This window comes from Branchiostoma lanceolatum, chromosome 9, assembly GCF_035083965.1.
Source record: "Branchiostoma lanceolatum isolate klBraLanc5 chromosome 9, klBraLanc5.hap2, whole genome shotgun sequence".
NCBI classification, from domain to species: domain Eukaryota; kingdom Metazoa; phylum Chordata; class Leptocardii; order Amphioxiformes; family Branchiostomatidae; genus Branchiostoma; species Branchiostoma lanceolatum.
The window spans coordinates 3,066,387-3,090,659 of record NC_089730.1 but is presented as its reverse complement, the minus strand read 5'-3'; the positions used below and the strand labels follow the sequence as shown (position 1 = coordinate 3,090,659).

Here is a 24,273-nt window from a genome sequence, read left to right as displayed (position 1 = left end):
ATTATTAATAACATGGGTGGCTCACAGGCCTGACTATATTAAAGGAAGGCTGTAAAAATGGCTTTGCGATGACATTCTCAGAGAACAGCTAGCTCTGAAGCCTTTCTCCAAATTCTGTGTAGCTTTTGCTACATGAAGATTTCATGTCGGCAATGTAGATTATAGCCTGATTTTGTTGCTTGCTTATACCTCATTCATGCGGAAAGAACGTTTTGGAATAGATAAGTAACGCGTTGAATATCATATTTTCAGAGTTAATTAACGGGTCTTTCTTACATTGTTAAGCCGGATTTGGAGGGTATTGAATTTAAGAAAGGCTACCTTCTTTGATGCTAATTAATATTTGAAGATTTACGTAGGCAACATCTATTTTGACAAAACACACTGACAATGAGCTGATGTGTTGAACAAAGAAGTGAGGAAACGCAGCCCCTGGCCTGTCCGACTGTGATGCACCAAAAACTGTTTCTCGTCAAATATTGTTTATTTTTACAGACGTAAAACACCATTTGACGTTATCACCTTAAAAAGAAGAAGCAAAATTAAGTTCTCTGTTGTAAGCTATATCTTTGAGACATTATCAATGGCAACAAAATAACACAGAAGTTGGCATAAAACATGACAATGCATTGAAAAGAAGACATGCTTGTTAAAAAAAATTTCTGTTGAACCCGATCACTAGCGCCACCTTGCAGTTAGTATCAAAACTTCACTCATCTAGACAGAACCAAGATGGCTGCTCTCTGGCGCTGTGCGACCGGGCCTAGACTGTTCCGAATTCCCGCTAATAGCGAAGGAAAGGTACGCACGTGATTCCTAGGCAGGCAGAACTATTGTTAAGGCCACAAGCTAACGTTGTCGAAAGCTATGTACCGCCAAAGCAAGGATTTAGGCTTTTGTTGGGTATTTTATTCTATGGCCGAGATAGTGGGAGGGGGGCGATTTTCAGTGAAAATTTATTTATTATTTTTTGCCCTCATTTGCAGTTTTCTGGTAGACAGGTTGTTTGTTGCTAGTTTGTACAAACATAACCTTTAACAACTAGAGTACTGTCGGAATAGATTTACCCTATGCAACGATCCCTATATCATATGTCACCTTTCGTGGCGCGTTGGATACACCCGATCCCTCGATCTCGGAAGTTAAGCAACGCGCGGTCCGGACAGTGCTTGGATGGGGGACCAACCAAGGACGTCCGGATTGCTGTAGCCTCACGAAAGCTTTCCACGAAATCGTCTTCCGGGAGGGACGTAAAACGGGGGTCCCGTGCTCGAGGAGGTGCCTCGAACACGTTAAACAGCCTCATTACCCTACACATTGGGTACCTGCCTGTGGCACTGGCTGCAAATACACCTGATATTATTATATAATTTTTTGGGGGGAGGGGGGTTCGCTTTCACTTTCGATGGGCGCAACATAATTATTATTTCCATACTGAATGACGTAACGTTAACTGTAAATATGTAGAAATGACCTGCAGGTCAATTGTGACTGGTTATAGCTGTGTGTAGAAACTGTACATTTGTGGCTTTAGGTCATCAGCTAGTTCTAAACAATGGGGTGATTAATAATTAATGATTTTGTGGGTTATCAATCACAATATCACTACTATGACACATATTATCTGATGAACAGATACAGGTGCAAAATAAGACATGCTCTTGTACCAAAGTAGGTGTATAATTAGTCTTTCATGATTCGTTCAAGCCTTGGTTCAAGTCAAGACGATTCCGACTCTCCGAGTATGCACACGTACTAGTAAGGTCAAAGGTGAAGAACCTGACTTGGAAACAGTTCTGGTCTTGACCAATTTCTTGATTTGCATATCAATGTCCAGACGTGTTTTAATGTCATCACAAGGGCCTTTACCTTATAAGACATCATTAACCACCATACATGTCACTGCACATGCATATATATACTTGGAATCATGAATGACCTTGTACACATCGCTATAGATAGTAAAAAAAATGTAGTTTGTAACTTGCCAACAAAAATGGTATAAAAGGCATTCATTTATCCCAGAACTAAGTGCTGTAAATGCAGAAATGTTTGCATTGGTTTCATGTTCGCGGGTTTTCATACTAGTAGTGAACTCTTTACAGCAAACTTAAAACCACCGCGAAAAGCCGTTCCATTGTGTGACTGTATAGCGCTATTATTGTTTCAAACGCGAACTCAAAATACCCGAACACTCCATTTTCTCCCTACGGCAAAATAAAATCCCCACGAACATCACTGCATTTACAGTATTGCATCACTTCATCTGTATTTGTTAGAGCCCAAAATGTGCTTGTATGTAGAGTAGAAATAATATGCATGTATTAAACATACAAGAGAACTAAAGGTCATATCTGTTTCGTCCTGTGTCATTTGCAGCAGAGTCGGCCGTATGAAGCCAACACAGCCGAAGTACTGGGAGACAGGATCATACAATGGGTGAGATTTTAACGTTGTCGCTGTGTTGTTTCTAAGAAAATGTGCAAAGAAATTATTCAATTGTTTTAAATGACAGAAGACACAAAAAAACAAATCTGCTGCAGTACCAAGGTCACACATCAGGGGGCCCAAAATCAACCTTGACCTTCGTCCTCCCATCACCTACCCACATACTCAATTGCAAGGGAAGCATTGCAAGGGAGCAGGCGACCAAGCGAGGGGATGGTGTGGACTGACTTTAAGAAAAAAATTAGATAATGGGACAGTTCCAAGGCTTCATGTTTCGCAAAATTACTATGTGTGGCGTCTGTGTAGCACAGTGGCAGAGCATCCGGCTATGAACCGATAAGACCCAGGTTTAATCCCCAGTGGAGTACCCAGATATGTCTGGACATGCACCCAGATGTTGTGCCCTTGGGAAAGGCACTTAACACACATTTCCCATGTCCTAAGCCCAGCAGTAGGGTTTGGGTTGGCGTTAGGAAGGGCATCCAGCCGTAAAAACTCTTGCTACAAAAAAGGACTTGCACTTGATGAGGAGTTCTGGGGCTTCCCCATCCATGTGCAAGCACGTCTAACCCCCAGATGATGGGGAGCAAAAGACGTTAAATTGGATAGACAGAGAGAGAGAGAGGCAGGTCACAGTTGAAGACTGTGGCCGCATGTGACCTAGTAGCATCCCTGGTCAATCAGAATTTTAAATTTTATGCTTGTCAGAGGATCTGCTCCCCAGGGTAAGGTGGCACATGGTCAGGGTCAGGGTATGGGGGTACAGTGCCCCTGTTCCCTTGTTCAAATTAAGCCCAGGTCAATATCATCATAATCCATACAGAGTTTCTTAAGTTATGCTGACCACAAAAAAATATTTGGCAACACACACAGACATGCTGATATAAATCTAAGAAGTGTTGTGTTTGTTTCCAGGCCTCCTTCATGTGGTCCCTTTCCTGTTGGACGTCACCCATCCTCGTCACATACCTGTATCGGAAAGGTAGGGAGCTTTCATACATGTACAAATACCTGGTAAATAAGTTTTGGTTAACAACAAAATGTGATGGCTGATATTGTAAGATACTAGTACTAGGATAAATGTTTTCATCTCATGTTTTCCCATTCCAGGCTACTTCACCCTAGAAGGTATGAACAGTGGACTTCGTATGGCCATGGCTACAGCTGTGATAATGTCTGGGGCTTTCTGGCTGAGAGGTGAGGGAACAGGGTTCTGTATATGTACTTAAGCTCAGTTGTGACAGGCTATTAGCTATCGGGGTGTCGAGGCATCCTAAATGGACATGGGTCTGTAGTGTAACTTAGTTGTGTGTTCTCATGCAGAGAAGAGAGTTCAAACCTAATGTGTGTTGCCTTATTTTCTCCTTGCCACTACCACGCTTTGGTAGTATATACATGCATGTATATGCATGTAAGCTGCAGTTTGAAAAGAAGCTGCTAGGGAATTGCACCATCTCTTAGTTCTGAAGAACCCCTTAAAAAATAGTAGAGTTAGAATTTGAGTTTTTCCATTGATTCATCTTTATTCAATCATCTATTAGAAGGCCATTCCCTACATGTATCCCTCCCCCCCAAAATGAAGATTTTTTCTACAATGATTGATATGATGTTTTTCTCCAGGTATTGGTAGGTGGGCCAACCCTGACTACTGTACCTTCATCGCTATCCTGAGTGCAGCTCGACAGGTCTTCTCCGCAGAGAACAAGGTTGGTGAAACATTTAATATTTACTCAACACAAATTAATGACACAACAGTCAAACAGACTAGTTACCACTTGGGGGCTTGACAAAAACAGTTGGCAGATGGCAATTATTGATATGATAGTTGCTTCTTGGTTCTTCAGAAAAAATAATCTATGAAGGGATAAAAAATTGATATTTCACATCACAACATGCATGACAATGCAGGATTGTATTAAGAATAAGAATGAAGAAATTTCATGTATATTATTATTTGGAAAATGGAAACCTCAATGGCCAGTAGCACCACCAGCAACTACTTTTTTCACAGACTGCCAAACTATAGAACTTTCTGATATTTGGAGTACTGTTTCTTTTTACACAACCAGGAATCTCACCTGCTGACCTTTCGGTGTCTGTCAGACACCTTCTTCAGAGCTCCTGACTGGAGTACTAGAAAATATGGAACTTTCTCAATGACAACTGTTTCCCTCCCGTATACAACCTGCAAGCCTTCAAAAACAATGTTCACCGGTGTCTCAAAGCATAATCATAATCATCTCCCATCAACTAAGTTCAATGCCTAGAAGCGGTCGATGTATATGGCTTTTCATTGAGGGAATCTGTGAAAAAAGCACTTGTCCAGGTGATTAGTACTCTCCTGATTTGCTGTTCTCCTTTTCTACCATCCAGGTGAGGCTGGCCAGGTATGACTTTGACTTCTGGGCGTGGCCTGTGAACTACAGCTGGACACAGATGGCCATCAGGTGGGTTACAGTGGTGCACATACAATGTGAAGCCCAAGACAAAAAAAGCAGTGTTTCCGGTTAGGCCATGTGGATTTGATTATGGATGACATCTGCGCACGCAGCAATTTTCGTCTGTGTAGAAAAAAAAGAAGTTTTGGACCATATTGTAAATCGTACAAAGCAGTCGCTAAATGAGCGTGTATGCGTCGTAAATTGCAAAAAATATATTTCCAAGAATGGATACTAATATTATTGAATGCCAAGGTCAAAGAACAAGATGGGACACAACAAAAAATGAAGAATCCATTATTTGGTAAACCGTACTCTAATGTGTTTAGTCCTTTCTTCAACCTTCCTGTCCATGTAGATTGTATAATGAGGGCAGCTTTTTTTTGCCAAACTTTTTTTTGGGTGGGTCCCAGAAAATGTCATCCATATAATCATATCAACATTCGGTCCTATAGGATCAGTATCAGGTATACTAGGTTTCCATTTTTTTCTTTTTCTAGATTTCGGCCAAAGTTATCCAACATCATCATTTTAGCAAAATTGAAAGTAAAACTCGAAAGAACAAGGGTATCAAAAAACTGACGGGCATTTCTGTGCTCATATAGGGATGTTCCCATGAAGAGACTCCAGCCCAGGTCCAAGGCACGCGGCGTGGCAGCCAAGGTGTGGGGACTGCCCTGTGACGTGGCCAGGTAGGAACAGAAGGATTTTACTTTGTTCCAAATACACCAAAAAAAAGGATTCACCGTAAATTTCTGACCAGTCCAAGATGGGTCCAGTGGGGTCGTGTGGCGTAATGGCAGGATTTCCGACTCAGAACCAAGGGGTTCCTGGTTCGAATCCCCTGCTGCCACCGATCTTAACACGATTTTCCCCACTCCACCCAAGTGTAAAAATCGGGTACATTTATGTGTGTGGGTCACAACATCAGCAATAGCTGCCTATGTCCCACGTGTATTGCACTGTTGCAATTCCAATTAATCCAATCCAATTCCAAATCCAATCCAGTCTTCCTGTCTTCCACAAAATAACTGAGAATCTATAATATAGTATATTAACACATGTACAGATTAACTTTCATATACAATTGTGATACAAGATATAAACAAGCATACTGACGACATGTTTTTTATCCAGTGTAAAATGATATTAGAATGTTCCCTGATTTCGTCATCAATGTTCATTTAGTTATCTCTACATAGTACGCAATGTTTTAGCTCAAACTCTTAGGCATGGACTCTAATCTCTGCCACACAAAAAGTTGGTGAAAGTTGCAAGAAAAAGAGTAAGCAAAAATATTGTGGAAGTATTACTGAAGAAGAAGTAAGAAAAACCACGCAAAGAAGTACTATGTTAATATCCCTTTCCAACATAACTGACCTTCAACTACTTAACGACAGCTCATTACGTTCTCTTCTGTTAGGAGGTTCCACGTCATACTCACAAAACTGTAACATACTCGATATATTTCATACTTACATCCATTGTAAAGGCAGATTCACCTAATGATAGATACCAACTTGTACTGTCTATTGTTATTTTCCTTTTATCCATTTTGTAATTTTATGCATGTCATTATGTCTCTTTGTTGTATGTGTTGAGTAGAAGGCTTCAAATAAGCAATCGCTTCCTGCCTAATACTCAGTAAACATATACGAATAAAATAAAAGATAAAAGTAAGAAGTGATAGATATGAGCATGTTGTGATGAGACCTGTGTTTGTTACAGTTACTTGATGGTTCACACGTTCGGACGGCGTATGATTTACCCCGGCACCGTGGGACTGCTGCAGAAAGCTATGGGTATGTTAAACCTGAATGCTTCTCGGAGGTAGATATTTTATGAAAGTGATCTCGAACCAGTATTACTAATTAGCTCACTGAAGAGCTATTTTTCTACTGGTTGTGACAGAGAAGACCGAAGCTAATAGTATTTATCGGCTCATTGTACCTGGGAAATTCCCCTAGCTTTTTGGAAAAGTACAACGAACAGCAGACCATGGCTTAACATCCCGTTTTAAGAACCGCAACCATTTACAGTAGCGTAAATGTCGAGTGAGTGGTAACAGCCAAATTTGATGCCAAAAGGCAAAGAAAAGGTAAAAGTTTAAAGATTCAGCAAAAGGATAAATTGAAAACACTCTGAGGACAGAGAGATACATGTATGTTTCGCTTCCTCACATATACACCTGAAATATACATGTACACGCTGTGTTGAAGTACAGTAGAAGCCACTTAATTGCACCTCGGATAAACGCACCTTCCGTTTAATTGCACCGAATCTCAATATCCAAAACCGGTTCCCATTCACTGCATTGTTAGTGACTCCGCATATCTGCACCGCGCATGGTCGCCAATGCCGGATAACTGCACCAATTTTTTTTAAAAATCCTCGACAAGTTAACTGAAAAGGTTCGCTAAAATTGGCAAACGCGGTACAAATGAGCCGATACCTGCCGGTGTAAAGGCGCAATACCGCCAATATGTTTAAAACTGTTTTGAGTAGCAAAAGAAGGCGGTCTCCATTGACAGTTACGTTGATAGGAATCGTATGGGAGGTCCCGGGCGGGTCACCCGTAATCAGTAACCAAGTTTTAATTTCAGTTCCTAGTTTCATGGCGGTACATGATTTACGTAAATCGGCAACTGCACGCTACGTAATGTAACACAGAAACTGTTTTCCTATGAGTGGCATGACGATGTTTCAGAATGCCTCCCCTGTAACATTGCGTGTGTTGTAATGCGGTAGATCGCAGGGAAAAATGAAAGAATGCACTATCAAAACAGGTTCGTAGTCGTCGTAGTCATTTCTTTATTTTCAGCAAGGGTTAACTCCAAGCAGATCTACATTTGGCGCGAAAATCGTATATGCTAGCCAGAGAAGCTCCAGTCACCCAGAGAAGCTCCGGAGCTTATCTGGCTGACTGGACCTTCTCTGGCTAGCATATACGATTTTCGCGCCCCATGTAGATCTGCTTGAATATCAAGCAAGGGGTCAATAAATAAAGTTAATAACTGCCTAATTTCGTCTGTTTTCCTTGTGCTAGTGTTTCTGACTAATAGTACACCCCCTCGCCCATGGTGGTGCGGTCCAGCTGGGCATTTCGCATAATTGCACCGCCGGATAATTGCACCAAAAACGCTGACAAATGGGTGGTGCAGTTAAGCGGATTCTACTGTATTTTGTACATGTAGATCTTGGACTTTTTCAAAATGACCTTCAATGGATGGATTGTGTTTTTTCCAAATCTTTTCACAGCTCCAATGCTTCAGGAGGGTAGAAAGAAACTGGTGGAAAAGGTGAGAATAAAAAATGTATTTACTAGTAGGTTCATGAAGGTTAGACATCCAGGTAGTAAGATACGCCAAAAATAGTTACACAAGCAACTGCATAAAATTTTGAAACAGTCAGACGTTTCAGACAGCATCCGCTATCTTTCGTCAGTGACTTAAGAAGGATCTGGTAGAACTAGGTTTTATACCAAAATTCTGAATAGATATGTTAATGAAGGGAAGACAAATTCAGATGGTTCAATAGGATAGTAAGTTAAGACAAGGTTGTATGCTAATGAATCAATTAGCTCCTGTTGTTTTAGTACCTAAATGTTGTTTGTGGGGGGGGGGGGGAAGCAGGGGGGGGGGGGAAGTGCGTTGCCCCAAGTGCCTGAAAGTTCAACGCGTAGACCCCCTTTTCTGTTGAGGGCGGGATTGTACATTCTCTCATATATTGCTTCTCTAACTCCCCGTTCAAACCAACGGCGTTCACGGTCTAGGATATCTGTGGTTTCTAGATTGAATAAGTGTCCCTGGTTGTGTTGTAGGTTCACTTCCCTTCCATACCACAATCAACAACCCAACCCCTAGATCTCCTGTAATGCCTTTAGTGTTAGGATAAAGTTTGATCAAACTACAATTAAAACGTTGAACAACTTGCAGTATCTCTAGCCCAGATGATGGCGATAAAGATGCATGTTTATATTGTCTTGTGTTTGACCAAAATTGACCAATTGTCCCCCCTTTGTCCGTACCTGTAGTACGACGGAGAGCGTGCCAAACTGCTTGCGCAGGACGGGAACGAGATCGACACCATGTTTGTGGACAGGAGGGCGATGGGAGAGGAGAAGGGCAGGAAACTGGTCTGTTGTTTGTTTGTTTGTTTGTTTTTGTTTGTGTTGTTCTTACACATGATCGAAATTGTATTGAGAATTTCATTTCCTTGTGGCAAAATGAAGGGAAAATCTCACTTTACACAGTCATTGTGTTTGAATGCTGACATATTTTTTCCTGCTAAGCTAACCTCTATGTCTTATAATTGTAACAATGCTTTGCCAAAATAAATTTTTTATTCATGTTTGAATCTTAAGGGTAATCCTTTCATCTTACTGATTTCCAAGGAAGCCTTGAATTTTTTAAAAACAAAATCATAACAAATTAGGATGTAAGAGAAAATTACATAACATAAACAAATCAGACATTCACAATAATATAACATTTTATTTGTTATAATATTTTATACATCAGTATTTGAAGTAAACTGATTCTGAAATAGTTAGAGGTACATGTAACTTTCTGCAGCTACAGAACTTACTTTTTTCATTCTGCAGCTGCAGTTATGAAAACAAAAATTTATTTTGATGTGCTTGTCTTTCTTTAGGTCATCACCAGTGAGGGCAATGCAGGGTTCTATGAAGTTGGGTGTATGTGTACACCACTGGATGGTATGTTTTGTACATTTGTCATTGTCAGCAACTTTTCATACAAATGATAACAGTTTGGTTCATTGTAGCAGTTGTAGGTGTATGACACAACTTGAAATGAGGGTAGTAACAAAAAAGGAGTTCAGAGTGTAGTAAAGGAAAATACTATACAAAAAACAGAACATTTTGAGGGGTTGTACAACAATTCTTCTTACAGTTTATTGGGTAATTATAAGAAAGAGAAAAATGCTGAAAGTTTAGAAATTTTAACTCACCACAATCTATGTTCGTTTTTGCAGCTGGTTACTCTGTTCTTGGCTGGAACCATCCTGGCTTTGGGGGGAGTACGGTAGGTTGTGAATTTATCAGCTTATAAAAATTGGTGGTTACATAGTAGTACATAGCAGTGCAATGTCATGTTATGTCTTTTTTGAGTATCTACAATTTGAGGGTTTGAAAATATGCAGTGTCAACTGCCACTTGTTCTAGTCATTATGATTCTGCATCAGATTTGTCCAAATCTGTCAAATCTCAAACAAGGATCTATGAAATTTCTATGAAAAATGTTGCTTGTTTAGATCACACCAATCTATTTTTGTGGTTCTCCGATCTAAAGTTTGATGGTGCCCTAAGCGATTTCAGGGGGTAAAACTTGAAATATTCTGGGGAAAACAATTCTGTTTGGTGAGGTTGAAATTGACATTTACTTCCCTATATTAGCCCATCTGCATCATTATTTCATATTTTGGGCGTTTAAAAATAGTACAGAAGCAAGCCACAAAAGGAGTATTTTCTTTATTGGGTCCCCAAAAAAATCAGCCCAGAATCCAGCCGTAACTGTTTTCTGTCGACAATTTTCGGTTATTTCCGGCCGCGTGACGTCACAATGCCCAAGCACATTGAGCCATGACCACGTGATTATTTCTTTCGGAAGCGTTCGGGACTTATCGGTCAGAATCGTGCATGTTTGAAAGATTTGAAATGATGGCTGGCCTCCAAGTGCTCAGATTTTCAATGAGTTCCCACCACACAATGACTTTGCATTTTTGCTCCATGATGGTCGATATGCGATGGGATAGTGTTATCTAAACTTACTATGGATAGAAATCAGAAAAAGATTGATTTTGAATATGTGACTTTCAGTGCCCTAATTTTGCTTAGGGCACCTTTAATACAGTGCTAGAAAATAGAGTCTAAGGGGAACGTCTGCACCTGGGTACACTCAGTTCTAGCAATTCAAGTTTTCCTCACAGCTGTCTGTTTTCCTTAAATGTCCTTTTTGTTAAAGGTGCCCAGAGCATATGAGGCTTGCAAACTGGAAATATTTTAGTTGCTGAATACTGTAATCTTTATGAAATTGACATTTAATGCCACTGTTTACCACATTTGTGTGCGGATTTCTTTCAGAAGTGCTCAAAAGCGGCACAAAAATAAGCTACATGGTGATCTTTTAGTTTCACGCGCCTAGTGTAGATAGACCAATACCATATGTCTAAACGTAGAAATGCAAAATTAAAACATGAAAATGCAAATATTTGACGGAAATGCAGTCACTCTCTCATTGGTCGAACCGCTAATTGTAATGGACAGTCAGGATCAGTCTATAAGGGCTTGGATTTTCTACCAGTTCTCACCACTGTATGAAATAACGAATTTGCGGGGTGGAAACCGTGTTCCACGTGCCTGCAAATTTGAGTTTTCCGTGACTCTCCAGGTCGTGTCGACCTGCTCAGCTATTCTGCACGGGACCCGCGCAGTCCTGGGATTTACCGCGAATGCACCACTTAGGCTGCGCAGGAAGTGTCCGCGCCCTGTTAATTCTCGTGCAGCTATAGGGAAACTCATACACATGTCCTGCCCAGTGAACGCTTTTGCTGCCGGTATCTGCATAATTTAGCGACAATTATCACCTAATTATCATTTAATTACCCGTGCAGCTATAGGGAAATTTATACACACGTCCTGTCCAGTGAACATGATTGCCGCCGGTAGCTGCATAATTTAGCGACAATTATCACCTAATTAGCATTTAATTACCATCCAAGGTTTGACCAGGCCTGGTCTGTGGCCAAAATGCCCCCCCCCCAAAAAAAAAATCCCTTATGCGCTTTCCACTTTCCCGGCCCAAAACCCTGTAAAACATGCTTTTATTGGTTCAAAATGGTGATTAAACTTTCATTGTTGTTTCTCCGTTATCCACGAATGCCACTATTTGCACTTTGCGGTTAAGAATCGGCTATAAAAGTTCCAAAGAGTGTGTTCCTTTTTTGATCTTGACGACTCCGCCGCCACAGTCGCTCAGGTCAAGTGAAATTCAGTTCTCAGTGCGGGTCTCCGTGATGCTGTCATTCCTGCACCTTTCCTTCCATATGCTTCAGATAAAAGCGCAGATACTCCAAGTCAGATTAGCCCGCTTGGTCTCGCATCAGGTGAAAGAGTGTCGTCCACAGTTAGTCTTGCAACAAGTTCTAATTGGGTCCTTGAAAATCCTTGAACTAGTAGACTGTTGCCTCGCTGACGATCCAGGTCGCGAGATTTACCAATGTTGATGTAGGAACACGACCAAAGCTTCTCAGTGTTCCCAGCGCCGTGGCTGCCTATACCTGGCAAAGAGGACAGGGAGTGGAGAGCATATATCCACACATAGCCTGTTTACCAGTCTCTCCCGAACGGTTGAGTCTGCTATGCACCGATCCATTTCTGTCAGTTATGCCTCTCCGTAGACCGAGGTAATTGATCCAAGTCCGTACAATTACCCCATGCGCGGTATTCTCACATGGCGGGCAGGTAACACTCCCTGCGCCGTAGAGATAACGCGGAACGCCCGATGGTTTCCAGGCTAGCCCACACACTAAGTCAGTTACTAGTAGTCCTCATTTGGGATACGTGTGCCAACTAAGAGATTCGAAAATAGCGACACGGGCGTTGATTGGCTGTTCTTTTCAAACCATATACTATGTAAATTGCAATTGGCTGACAGTCATGTTTTACAGAGCCCTGCACAAATAAAGACACAATGAGTTGTGAAATACCACGTGCCCGCTGGTCAAGTCTTTGTTGTGTAATTATTCAGTGGTTTATTTGAGATGCACGCTTGTACAACAATAAACTTCTGTGTTTACAGGTTAATAGTACGTAGAAATTACTTGTTCGACTCAAATAAGTTCGTTTCATTTCAACACAGACCATTGCAACATAGACCATTGCAATTGATTTGCCCCCTTCCCGGTACATTTGAAAGCTTAGTTCACTATGACCATGTCTATGCACCAAAACAACCGGTCATCTTTGTGTATAATGTCATTGATAATGTCCTTGATAATGTGTAGCACTAATACAGTCTTAGACTTGCTCTTGAGTATTTCAAATAACGCCAAATGCCTTATATATTCAGCATGAATTGCAAGCTTGGAGAATAATTGCAAGCCACACTCACAAGTTTTATCACATGAGGCCATTACATAGGTTACATAAATGAATACATAAAAATAGATATAGGTTACATCGTCATTGGCGATCGGAGTAGTTCTATCCGTATGAATATTCATTCCGATCCATTTTTTTGAGTGTGAACGGGGTTTAAATAAATTAATTCTCAGGTGTAGCATATGGTGACGCGACGCCATTTTCATGTTTCCTTTGTTTCACGGCTCCTTCTTTTTACCATGCATGCACAAGTACACTACTCTAGACAGGACTATAGGAACAAAACCACGTAACACAAGTACTAGTATTCTGTGTATTTTCAACTCCTTCTTTTTACAGGAAAAATGTACAAAAACAGAAAATCAATATGGACGCCACAAAGACATTCCAATACACATCTTACAACATTATGCGAAGCTTGTATCTTACAGACGACTCGTGTTTACTTTTTAAATACAATAATTCAAATCATGTCAAATGATCATTTCCCATACGCCGATTGGAAACCATATCATCGGGACCTTCCCGGCGTCTCTGCGGCGTTGGGAGTGGTACCCGCCACCCAGACAGATTGGCCCGCTCGCTATAGTTTGCTCCCGCTACGATGGCGGCGAAACTAAAGCTAAGAAGACGAGCTATCAGAACGGTTCAATATAGCACACTGGGTACAGTAAAACACACCTAAGCCGACGAGTAGAGACAAGATACCAGGCAAACCTCCTTGGTACACCATATATGTTATCACAAGAATATCCTTGGTTATCCATGCAACTTTTAGAGTACTCTGAAACCTATAGCTAGCCAGGGTGCCAGACCACCGCGCTCCTGGCGCTAATCCTTCGGCCGGGGAAGCAACTCGCGCCGCCGCCACAGATAGCACACGGCCCACTAATTATCGCCAGCACGATAGAAATCAGGGTTCGGCTGCCAAGCGCTCCCAGGTGCCAACTCTATCCCTACTACTAGGTCTTCCCCGCCCAGAAGGGCTTATCATCGCATCGCGCGAAAGGTCTGGTATCCAGGCTATCTGAAACCAAGCTTGCTGAAACCCATACTATTGCCATGGCCTACACGTACGTACAAAACAGCTTGTCTGGTGCGCCCCTAACTCTCTTACCCTGGAGAAACCCGACTAGGGACCGGGCTGCTAGCGAGTCTCTTCGGCGGTCCTAGACTGTCAGCCCGCCGGATCTAAATTAACACTACGGAGATTTGTAGCCCGGGGAGTGGACCGTGCCTTTTACCCGCAAGGACCGGTCAACTCTCGGGATTTTTTAGAACTCCCCCGGTGCGGTAATACAATTTCTATCGGCGGGCTTAGAGCTCTGGGCCGCCGACTGAAAGGGCGCGATAACAGTCTGGATCCCAGCGATCTAAACCGTCATAGTATCATTCGCATTCGGTAATATTATTTTCGATCCTACTACTACCCAACAGAAATTTGTTTAGTCCTTTACAATCCTAAATTTATTAATGATTTTTGTTAAGTGACGAACACAAAGTCACAGCAAATAAAGATCATTTGCCTATCACAGTTCCGTGTAGTTCACACACCGTGGCTTATAATGCGTGAGCTAAAGCTTATTGTTATCTACCCGGCAGGGTCACACGCGAGTGTGCAACGCCCTGGGAATCAACGCACAGCTAACTGTGCATGAAAACGCAGAATTTTCCCGGTGGGCACACGCCGGACCCGGAAAACTCTTCACACTTCCTGCCCGCCTAGGTTTTAACGGACGTGCGCAGACTCGGAAAGAACCGGAAATCTGAGCTTTCACGCAGTGCACCACACAACGACATCGTATCTTTGCCACTTTAATGTCGATATGTAATGGTATAGTGTTATCAAAACTTACTATACGTAGAAATGACTAGAAATTGGAGTTTTTTATTCAAGTTTCAAGCCTTATAAAATGCTCTGGATGCCTTTAAAAGTTTACATAGCAATGTCAGAGGACCAGGGAAATAGATTATTGAGAATGTTATGGCCTAAACTGCATGGAGGATGATTGCTGCTAGATGTTCCACTAGGCACGGGAGGATTTATGTCTAAGTAAGTTAAGTAGAATAGAAAGCTTTTCTTATGACAAGCATTTATTCCATCTTTCCCGCAAGGGCATCCCCATGCCAGAGAATGAGGGCAATGCCATCGACGTTGTGATGCAGTACGCCGTGCACCAGCTAGGGTTCTCTCCTGAAAACATCATCATCTTCGCCTGGTCCATCGGCGGATATCCAGCAACCTTTGCGGCCATGAACCACCCCACTACCAGCGGGGTCATTTTGGACGCGACCTTCGATGACCTCTTGCCTTTGGCGATATCAAGGATGCCCGAGAGCTTACGTGAGTTTCCTTTTCAAGAAAAACTAATTTTTTCCAGCATTGGCTTTAAGATTTTGTATAACTTGGAGTAGTACATGACTGTAGATGATTCAAAGCAAGTAATGATCTGTATACTATGACAGCAGAATGAAATGTTTCTTTTTCATTATGGATATTAATGAAGCAATATTATATTTGTGTCAATACAATATGTTTAAGTAGCTAGTATGTTCTAGACATTGTGTCTGAGGGACTGTTCTTGTTAACAGGTTCTTTAGTTGCTATGGAAATCTTGCCTGGTATCCAAGCCTATTACATGTACATGTATAGCTGACAGGTCTATCTGTGTAAGACTCACATGTTTGAATTCCAGTCTTATCCCATCCTCTTGAAATAGAGAAAGGGCGGTACAAAAAGTTACCTGTGTGCGAAAGAATTTGTAAAAACTGCATGTCAAACATTGGAAGACGAAACACATTTTATTTCAAGTTGCCCCTTCTACAACCAAGAAAGAAAGGGGCTGTTTAAAGAGGCCACCAAATTCCATCCAAATTTCTCCATGTTTACAGACCAAACGAGAACTACTCTCCTGTTAACGTCACAAAACCCATTGGCAAACATTACAGAAAAAAAGGGATCATTCGTCTTACACTGTCTTGAAAAAAGAAGTCAAACCCAAAGAAGATAGAATTTAGTGTTAGTATTTAGACTAGAATAGTCACATGCTTTATTGTTACCAATTGTCTGTCCGTCCTTCCATATTTCATGTGCTTGCAATTAGCCTACAGGCAAGAACTTGCAATAAACTTATTATAATGGAGACCTGTAATGTATGATGTTCTACTTCTTTACAGGAGGTATGGTGATCCGTAGTGTTAACACATACTTCAACCTGGACATAGCAGCACAGCTTAACAGGTAAGCAGTTTAAAGTTCTTTAGAGGCTGTACAAGTATAGCAAAATAAGTTACACCAGAAGCGTAAGGTACATTGTGATTTAAAGAATAAAAAGCTTAAAAAGACACATTTTGCAAGAATGTTACCAGGAAAAATGAATAATTATAGCAGAAAAGTTGTGACTAAGTGTATTTCTTGAACTTAAAACATGTCCCTGTGGCGCAAGCGGTAACGCAACCCAATGCTTCGCCATCTGGATCAAATTCCGTGGATCCGAAGGGCCCGCGTTTGAACCTCAGTGGTCTACACGAGTTCGAGTAAAAGAACCCAACACACTTATCGAGAAGAGTAGGGGTGACCCGGTATACTTGGCCAAAAATGCGAGCCGTGGCAAAGCCGCATTGCACCACCACTAGCTACTTTCACCTCAATTGAGGATGCCTGCTTTACCTTTACCTTTGAACTTGAGAGAAAAATTGCACTAGGACCTCATGCATTCCTCATGTGTAAAATGTACTGTTAATACATGTATGATTGTGATGTGATAAAGATGATGATTTGATGTGATACTTTTCTGCCATGACAGGTACCCAGGACCTGTGATGCTGGTCAGGAGAACCAGAGATGAGATGATAACAACAACGTAAGTCTCTTCATCAGTTAGTAGCAATAAATCAATCTTTATTGACACAAACAGAAGTACAGCGACTTTCGTAAGGACTTCTACAACAGTTACTATACATGCAAACAAACAATTGGATACAAAAGAATTGCCGAAAATAGTTACTAGTTATTTTGAAACAGACGTTTCAGACAGCATCCGCTATCTTTCGTCAGTGACTGAATGAACTAGTTCTGCCAGATGTTTCCTTAGTCACTGACAAAAGATAGCAGATGCTGTCCGAAACGTCAGTTTCAAAATCTTATCCAGTTGCTTGAGTAACTATCTTTTGCGTATCTTATTACCGTATTACCTGGATGTCTAACCTTCATCAACGTACAAAAGAATTAACCTACGTACAAGTATATGGATAAATAACTTCTTTACCTAATGATCTCCTCAGATACAATTTGAGGAAAGACATGTAATCAAATGTTTGTCTGGCTGTTAAACATTCTATGTCTTCATGTTGACCTCCAGTGACCCTGATGCAATAGAATCCAACAGGGGCAACGATCTGCTGGTCAAGCTGCTGCAGTTCAGGTGGGATGAGAGAAATACAGTTTGATGTTTGTTTATCAATGCATTTTTAAGTATCTTTGGACTTAATTCCTTTAAAAGATTTTGTTAATATTTCACATTATAGGCACAATGTATTGCATGATATACATTGTATGTTTGCTTGATATGATTAACTTATCAGATTTAGTTGGCATATAGCAGGTACACCAATAAAATCAATATTGCCTCAATGATAACAAATGTCATGAATATAACACTGGCAGATATAATGTGCATGATAAGAAAAATTGTGATTTTGTATATCAACTTGGAGATTTTTTCCCTCAGATACCCTAAGCTGATCACAGAGTCGACCATCACGATGCTTCGGGAGTGGCTATCAGCACGCACTCCCACTGTGCAAGGTACGTACATGTATCAATTTTGTATTTTGTAAAGAAGATACATTGGCTAAAAACATGGGACAATGTACTTATGATTGATTCAAGAACATATTACATTCCCATGTCTTTAGCCGATGAATCTTCTTCATGAAGTACAAAATTTACAAAATGTAAATCCTGATACATGTACATTGTAGAGCTTTTCAGGTCAACCAGATGTACAGATGCATCTATTTTTTTCATAACATTTTACTGATCATTGAGTGATACTATAATTTGGTATTGAAATAAAGTCTCATCGTACTTAAATTTCCATCTGAGTAAGATTGTGGAAAAATTGCATTCAATTTGCTATTCTTTTGAGTCTAGTACAAACCAGCTACATGAATCAGATGGAACATTTTGTCTGCCCTATCTGCTGTGTATAACCAGTGCTCATCGGTATGTAAGTAGCTGTGACAGTAATGGTACCTGGCTTGTATAGTAACATATCCAATGTTTTTGTGTTGCAGCTGTGGTTTATAACCAGTACTCAGTAGATGAGCAGCTGTGCACGTCCCTGCTGAAGTCCTGGGTGGAGGAGAACTCCGCTAACTTCCCGTGTCTGATCGGCGACCAACTCAGCTCAGAGGAGAAGACTCAGCTGGTGCTCTTCCTGGTAGGTATAGACCAGCAAAGAACAACTTTTTTGGAGAAGGGGTTGTTGTTGTTGTTTGTCATGTACAGTTGTTGTTGTTCGCCTTGTAGTGCTAATAGTATATACAGTAGAATCCGCTTAATTGCACCACGCATTTGTCAGCGTTTTTGGTGCAATTATCCGGCTGGTGCAATTATGCGAAATGCCCAGCTGGACCGTACCACCATGGGCTGGGGGGTGTATTGTTAGTCAGAAACACTAGCACAAAGAAAATAGACGAAATTATGCAGTTATTTACTTTATTTACGTATTCAAGGACATGTACTGTACAAAAATCTTGTAAAGTTTACCATGATACTGTACAGATTAAACTTAACATTTTTTTTGCTTCCTCACAGATGTTTAAATCAGTAGCTAGGCCTGTACACGTGTAGAAAGAGAAAATATGCTTGAGTCGCACAGCAAAGAAAACAACTCCGACTTTAACGTTATGTCTAGAATAATAACTTTGGTCTCACAATTTGTTAGTTTAAATGACGGTAGGTATGACTAAGACAAACTTGACACCGTATCTTAACAACTTGAATCAACAAATTGTCTGGACAGATTTGACTGTCGACACCATGGTAGTGAATTGTACAGTGTATCTAGTTGGCAGATATGGTTAGATGACTCAGATCAAGGACAGATCATTCTCCTTATACAGTAGCAGAGCCTAACCCGCGTATACCTCGTTCCGGTAAATGCAGGAAGTTTCTAGGACGTGGATTCAGCCAGATGATCACGTTAGCACCGCACCGCCAAAAGCGACTGTTATGTCCGCCTACACGTCTGTAGCCCTTGCCGAGCCTCTATTGTTTCCGACTAGACGTAAAGACGCCGGTCTTTTATTATCGGCAGCAGTATGTACATGTAGCGCTGCCGCAAACCTCAAACCACCGACAACACCCCATGCCATCCTTATCGCGAAATCAAATCCACGCGAACTTGAATGCATTCACAGTAATAAGACAGTAGTACAGATAGAGACCAATCTTTATTGAGTACAGCATGCTGTCTGCCAAAGCGCAATGCCGCCTTTGGTAGGCGTGCGTCTCTTGATGGTGCCGACACGCCCTGGACCCACCCGGGACCTCCCATACGATTCCTATCAACGTGACTGTCAATGGAGACCGCCTTCTTTTGTTACTCAAAAACAGTTTTAAACATAATGGCGGTATTGCGCCTTTACACCGGCAGGTATCGGCTCATTTGTACCGCGTTTGCCGATTTTTAGCGCACCTTTTTAGTTAACTTGTCGAGGATTTTTGAAAAAATTGGTGCAGTTATCCGAAATTGGTGACAATGCGTGGTGCAGTTATGCGGAGTCACTAACAATGCAGTGAATGGGAACCGGTTTGGGATTTTGGGATTTGGTGCAATTAAACGGAAGGCGCGTTTATCCGAGGTGCAATTAAGTGGCTTCTACTGTATATCGTAGCACATACATGTACTTGTAGGTTAGGCCACAGCGAGTAAATTTTATGGATGACATCAATTTCAATCAAGGACAGCAATAGCAGAGAGCTAGAGAACTTCAGCTGAGGAAAAGTGAGCAGAGCCAGCAACATGTAGTCACCATCAGTCTGCCTCATGACTCAGGAGACTCCCGTGCCCAGTGTACGGGAACCTTGTCTCTGCCGTCTTGATATACAGACCCGGATCTAAATCCATGATTTAAACATTTTAATGTTGACATCAGTGTTAGTAAATGTTTTATTGAATGCAGGGATAAAAGACTTGTTGTAACATAATATTTTATCACGTAGTACATCCTAGATGCTATTCAAGTTTGAAAAAGTGGATGCCTTGTTTTTTTTTGCCCGCCTTGTTGTTTTTTCGCCCGCACACACTAAATTTGGAATCTGCAGAGGATGTCATCCATAGAATTTACTTGCTATGGCCTTAGTAGGTTTCCTTACTGTTTCAGTAAAGGGTATATTTTTTATAGGGAGGGCTTCTCTTTAACATGCTTGGGGCAGAACACAGGACCCCCATTTTATGTCTCTTCTGAAAGACGGGTGCAGCCTCGGCCGAGATTTCCTGTCCCAGGATTTGAACTGCGGTCTTCCAGTTACGGGGGAAGGGCATAAAATGTCACATTTTTTTCTCAGTTTGCTCACAACTGACACACACACACACACACACCTCCAGAAACTAGTTTTGAACTGGATTTTGACAAGATTACATTTATTTTTATTTAAATCCAAGACTTTTTAAAGTACTTGAATGGTTTCTCTGGTAAACATGTCTGGACCCAGTCTAAACAGTTCTTTTTTCTTTCATTTTCCACAGGCTACCAAGCACATGATTAACTACGAGTCCACCCACTGTACCCCGCTGCCAGCCAGTCATTTCCGGCTGCCGTGGTCACTAGCTGCACTCCGCGGATAGTCAAGGGTGCTCCATGGAGAAGAGTTTTATAGACCCTCGTCCCTAATGGTTTCAGTAATTTTGTATTGTTTTGTATTGTTTTATGTGGTGATTTGTATAAGGGAAGAAATAAAAGTATGGCAGGGCAGTAAAGCATTTACTCAGGCAAGTATATAGTACTTGAATGTATATTGTACACTATGTAGGTCACTATGCATGAGACTACATTTAAGTGGTCATCCGCAAGTATCATCATCATCATCATCATCAACGCAAGTATATGGGCTTGAAAGTACTGCAATATAAGATCATATCAACATTGAAGTAAGTCGTCTTAAGTTTGTGTTTGGCATTGGACAGAGCAAGCAAGTCAAGGTGGGGTTGCTTCTTCGAGTGAACAACACTCCAGGATGATGAAGTCTTCACGTTACCAATACATGTAAAATTTTTGCAAGTTAAAGCAAGAGCTGTGAATATTGATTAGTTGAGTCTTAAGCGTCTTGACGGTTTTGTCCTTATGGTAGACAGCACTGAAAGAACTGTCTAAAAGCTGTGCTTGTACCATCAACATAATACCTACCAAGATCTACAGCTAGCCCGTAGCTAGAATGGCCCTCTTTATTTTGAAACATTGTGAATTGTTCTGAACAGTTTGAAAATCAGAAAACTTTGCAGTTTATTGTGTCCACATGAATTTTGTATTGCTTATGCTTATTGCTTCTGTACATGCATCTTTGTCTAAAGATTGCAAATAATGTGTGGCGTTGATATAATATGCAAACTGTTGCAGATTTTGTGATTTCCATTTCTATATTTTTCAGTCAAACTGTTCTGAATTATTAGATTTAGAATTTGGTAGGATGAAGATGTAAAAAACCTTTACTTTGTACAGTTCACTTTAAATTTGTTTTCAGTGTACAACCTTCTAAATTCTGAATGCTACAAAATGTACAGGACACTTGTTGTGACTTAAAGTCGTGTAAAATAATTATGAACGTGACTGAAGGTATTCTTTTATGAACAGTGAAACATTGTAGGTGTTTGGAACAGAACTAGTGAACTATGTACATGTATACGTAGCTATGACAAAGTAAAGCAATTGGGTGTTGTACTGTACATGTCTTGTGGAGTATTTTCTGCGATATCTTGAGCTGGAAAGGTTTCTTTTGGTGTTTAATTTCAGTTTTTTTCTTCAAACAAAGGCAAGGCCACCTCAGATATGTCTGTGTGTATATACAGGTATCTACAACCGCTATCTGCACTTACCTACTGTTCCCCCAGCCATAATATAGAACAATGGAAGAGGTATTTGCTAGAATTATGGTGAGTTACATCTTGAAGTACAATGTATTGTATCTCAGGGTTTTGGATGCATTCTTGCCTGCCTTCCAACTTGGATCCAACTTATGTTGTTACCAACAATTTCACAGTCGATGAATTACAAATGAATGCAAGACTGAAACAACCGTTATTTCCATCTATTCAACGCTCCATTTTACTACAATTCAAGATTTGAGAGCCAGCTCAAATATATACATCATTTTCAATACAACAATTTTGAATAAAATATGACAATTACAAGATAGCTTTCATCACAACAAGACTTTGAAGACTGAAATTTCATTTTGAACAAGTTAATAAAATGCATGGAATCGTTCCCAGCTTTGTCTTTTATGTATACTTTAAAAATTGTACAATGTATTTTGAAACTAATAGTTTTTCTGGTCTAGGTTGGGTGTGTTTACTACTTTGTACAATGTATTACATGTATTTGCACAGATTTGCAATGCACACATCATTATTAATGATGACTCAAATATACATAGCCTTCTTATTATATTTTGCTGTCTTATTCCCATTAATTGAAGGTTGATAGATAATAATCATATTAGCTCTAAGTTTTTGACATTATCTCCTGACTTCTGAATATAGCAGATAACTCTTTTTCAAACAAAATGTTACACTGGACATACTAGACTAAGTATATTATAGCAAGAAATAAATTTAAAGTAGATATAACTGAAAGATTGAAGTAGCGCCCATCTAAAAGACGACATTTCAAATAATCTTATACCATTGCTTTCCTATACAGCAATAATTCTTATTTGGGACATAGGTTTAGAATCTTTATATTAGAATCTTTACTATAGTACAGTTCTTAGCACTGCTTAAGAAATTACATTTTATCATTTTTACATGATTATGTATATTATGCTACATGTACAACATAATTTTATGGGATCCTTTAAGTTAGGACTCTTTAAGAGGGGACACTTTTTTACCCTTTGCCATCCACCGAACTATCTTGGATCTAAACAACATATTAAAAGAAACACATTAACAAGCAAAGAATCTAGTACATGTACATCCGAGCTCTAAGTCTAAAACTTAAAAACACATTTTTTTTACAGGCTGGACTTTTTGCTTAGCTTGATCATCAGTAGTTTAACCTGTGTGATTTGAACAGTGCATGCTGAGATATTTCCTCTCGGAAACGGCCGGAAGTAAATCTTCATATCAGTTACAGGTAAGAGAAACATCCGGAAGTAAATCTTCATGTCTTATCCAGTTGTAGAGAATTTGAATCGACATTTATTTTGGAATTGTCTTTAAATACATTTCGCTCTGTAGGTTTCCTTCAAGATAAACTTAAAACATTTTTACACTATTCACACTGTGCTTATAGTTATACTGTTCATGAGAGCTACAATAGAATTAATGTAGCTATCCATCCCCAAAAGTATTCTATATTTTTAATTTAAAACTAAAATGTGTATTTAATACCTGTCATAGTTTTACCCAGAAGGGTTTGGCAACCCACTGCCCCTTCAACCAAAAAGGCTATGGGACTACCTTAACCTTTTGCTACCTGATCCCCAATTGTTCTTTCAGTATCTGGAGGTTTTGTACTTTGTTTCTGATGTGTGTGATTTGTCTACGCTTCTCCTGAACCCACGTCTGCTGTTCCATACTGCTGGTCTTCAGTTGTTGAATCGTCGCGGCAAGTTGCTCGCTGGTTATTTCTGTCCGTAAGGCTTCAATCTGGAACACAACAAATTTGTCAATTGAAGTCTAAAAGGATAGGATAGTCTCGATTACAGCTACAAAATGCCTGTTACTGACCTTAAATTTAGCCATTTTCAATTATGTATTACTGTGTGCAGTACCATGAAGGTGACCATGGTATGCATAAGGCCACACCAATTTAATTTCTTGATTAACAGAATTTAAAAAAGAATGCTAGATTGGAAAATCAACAAGAAAACAGAATCTCAGAGGAAAGTTAAAATTTGTATTTTGGTGCACACAGTTTCAGGGAGTGAACAGGGTCAGGTGCAAGTTTTCACCCCAGCCTTCTGTTTTAATGATGTCCTCGTGCTAAAATTTTACCCAAAAAATCTGTTAACCAAGAATATAAATTGGTGTGGCC

At 40.4% G+C, this 24,273-nt stretch overlaps 1 protein-coding gene across 2 annotated transcripts; it reads left to right on the top strand.

Annotated features, from left to right (window-relative positions):
- The first annotated feature begins 692 nt into the window (after window positions 1–692).
- LOC136441401 (phosphatidylserine lipase ABHD16A-like) lies at window positions 693–22,500 on the top strand. Of its 2 annotated transcripts, none has more exons than XM_066437680.1 (19): window positions 693–801; window positions 2,380–2,439; window positions 3,364–3,430; window positions 3,559–3,645; window positions 4,069–4,154; window positions 4,822–4,895; window positions 5,492–5,578; window positions 6,615–6,688; window positions 8,145–8,185; window positions 8,920–9,021; window positions 9,540–9,603; window positions 9,882–9,931; window positions 15,124–15,352; window positions 16,186–16,249; window positions 16,815–16,871; window positions 17,370–17,432; window positions 17,739–17,815; window positions 18,307–18,452; window positions 20,766–22,500. In XM_066437680.1, the coding sequence occupies exons 1-19, from the start codon at window positions 733–735 to the stop codon at window positions 20,862–20,864; spliced, it is 1,596 nt and encodes a 531-aa protein (XP_066293777.1). In that variant the 5' UTR covers window positions 693–732; the 3' UTR covers window positions 20,865–22,500. The 2 variants fall into 2 exon arrangements, with proteins under 2 accessions (XP_066293777.1, XP_066293778.1); XM_066437681.1 differs by having other exon boundaries at window positions 704–801; window positions 2,383–2,439.
- Window positions 22,501–24,273: the final 1,773 nt, after the last annotated feature.

Coding starts and splice junctions, on each gene's coding strand:
- LOC136441401 (XM_066437680.1), top strand. CDS start 733: ATGGCTGCTCTCTGGCGCTGTGCGACCGGGCCTAGACTGTTCCGAATT. Junction 15,353..16,185: donor AAGGATGCCCGAGAGCTTAC/GTGAGTTTCCTT, acceptor ACTTCTTTACAG/GAGGTATGGTGATCCGTAGT. Junction 16,872..17,369: donor GATGAGATGATAACAACAAC/GTAAGTCTCTTC, acceptor GTTGACCTCCAG/TGACCCTGATGCAATAGAAT.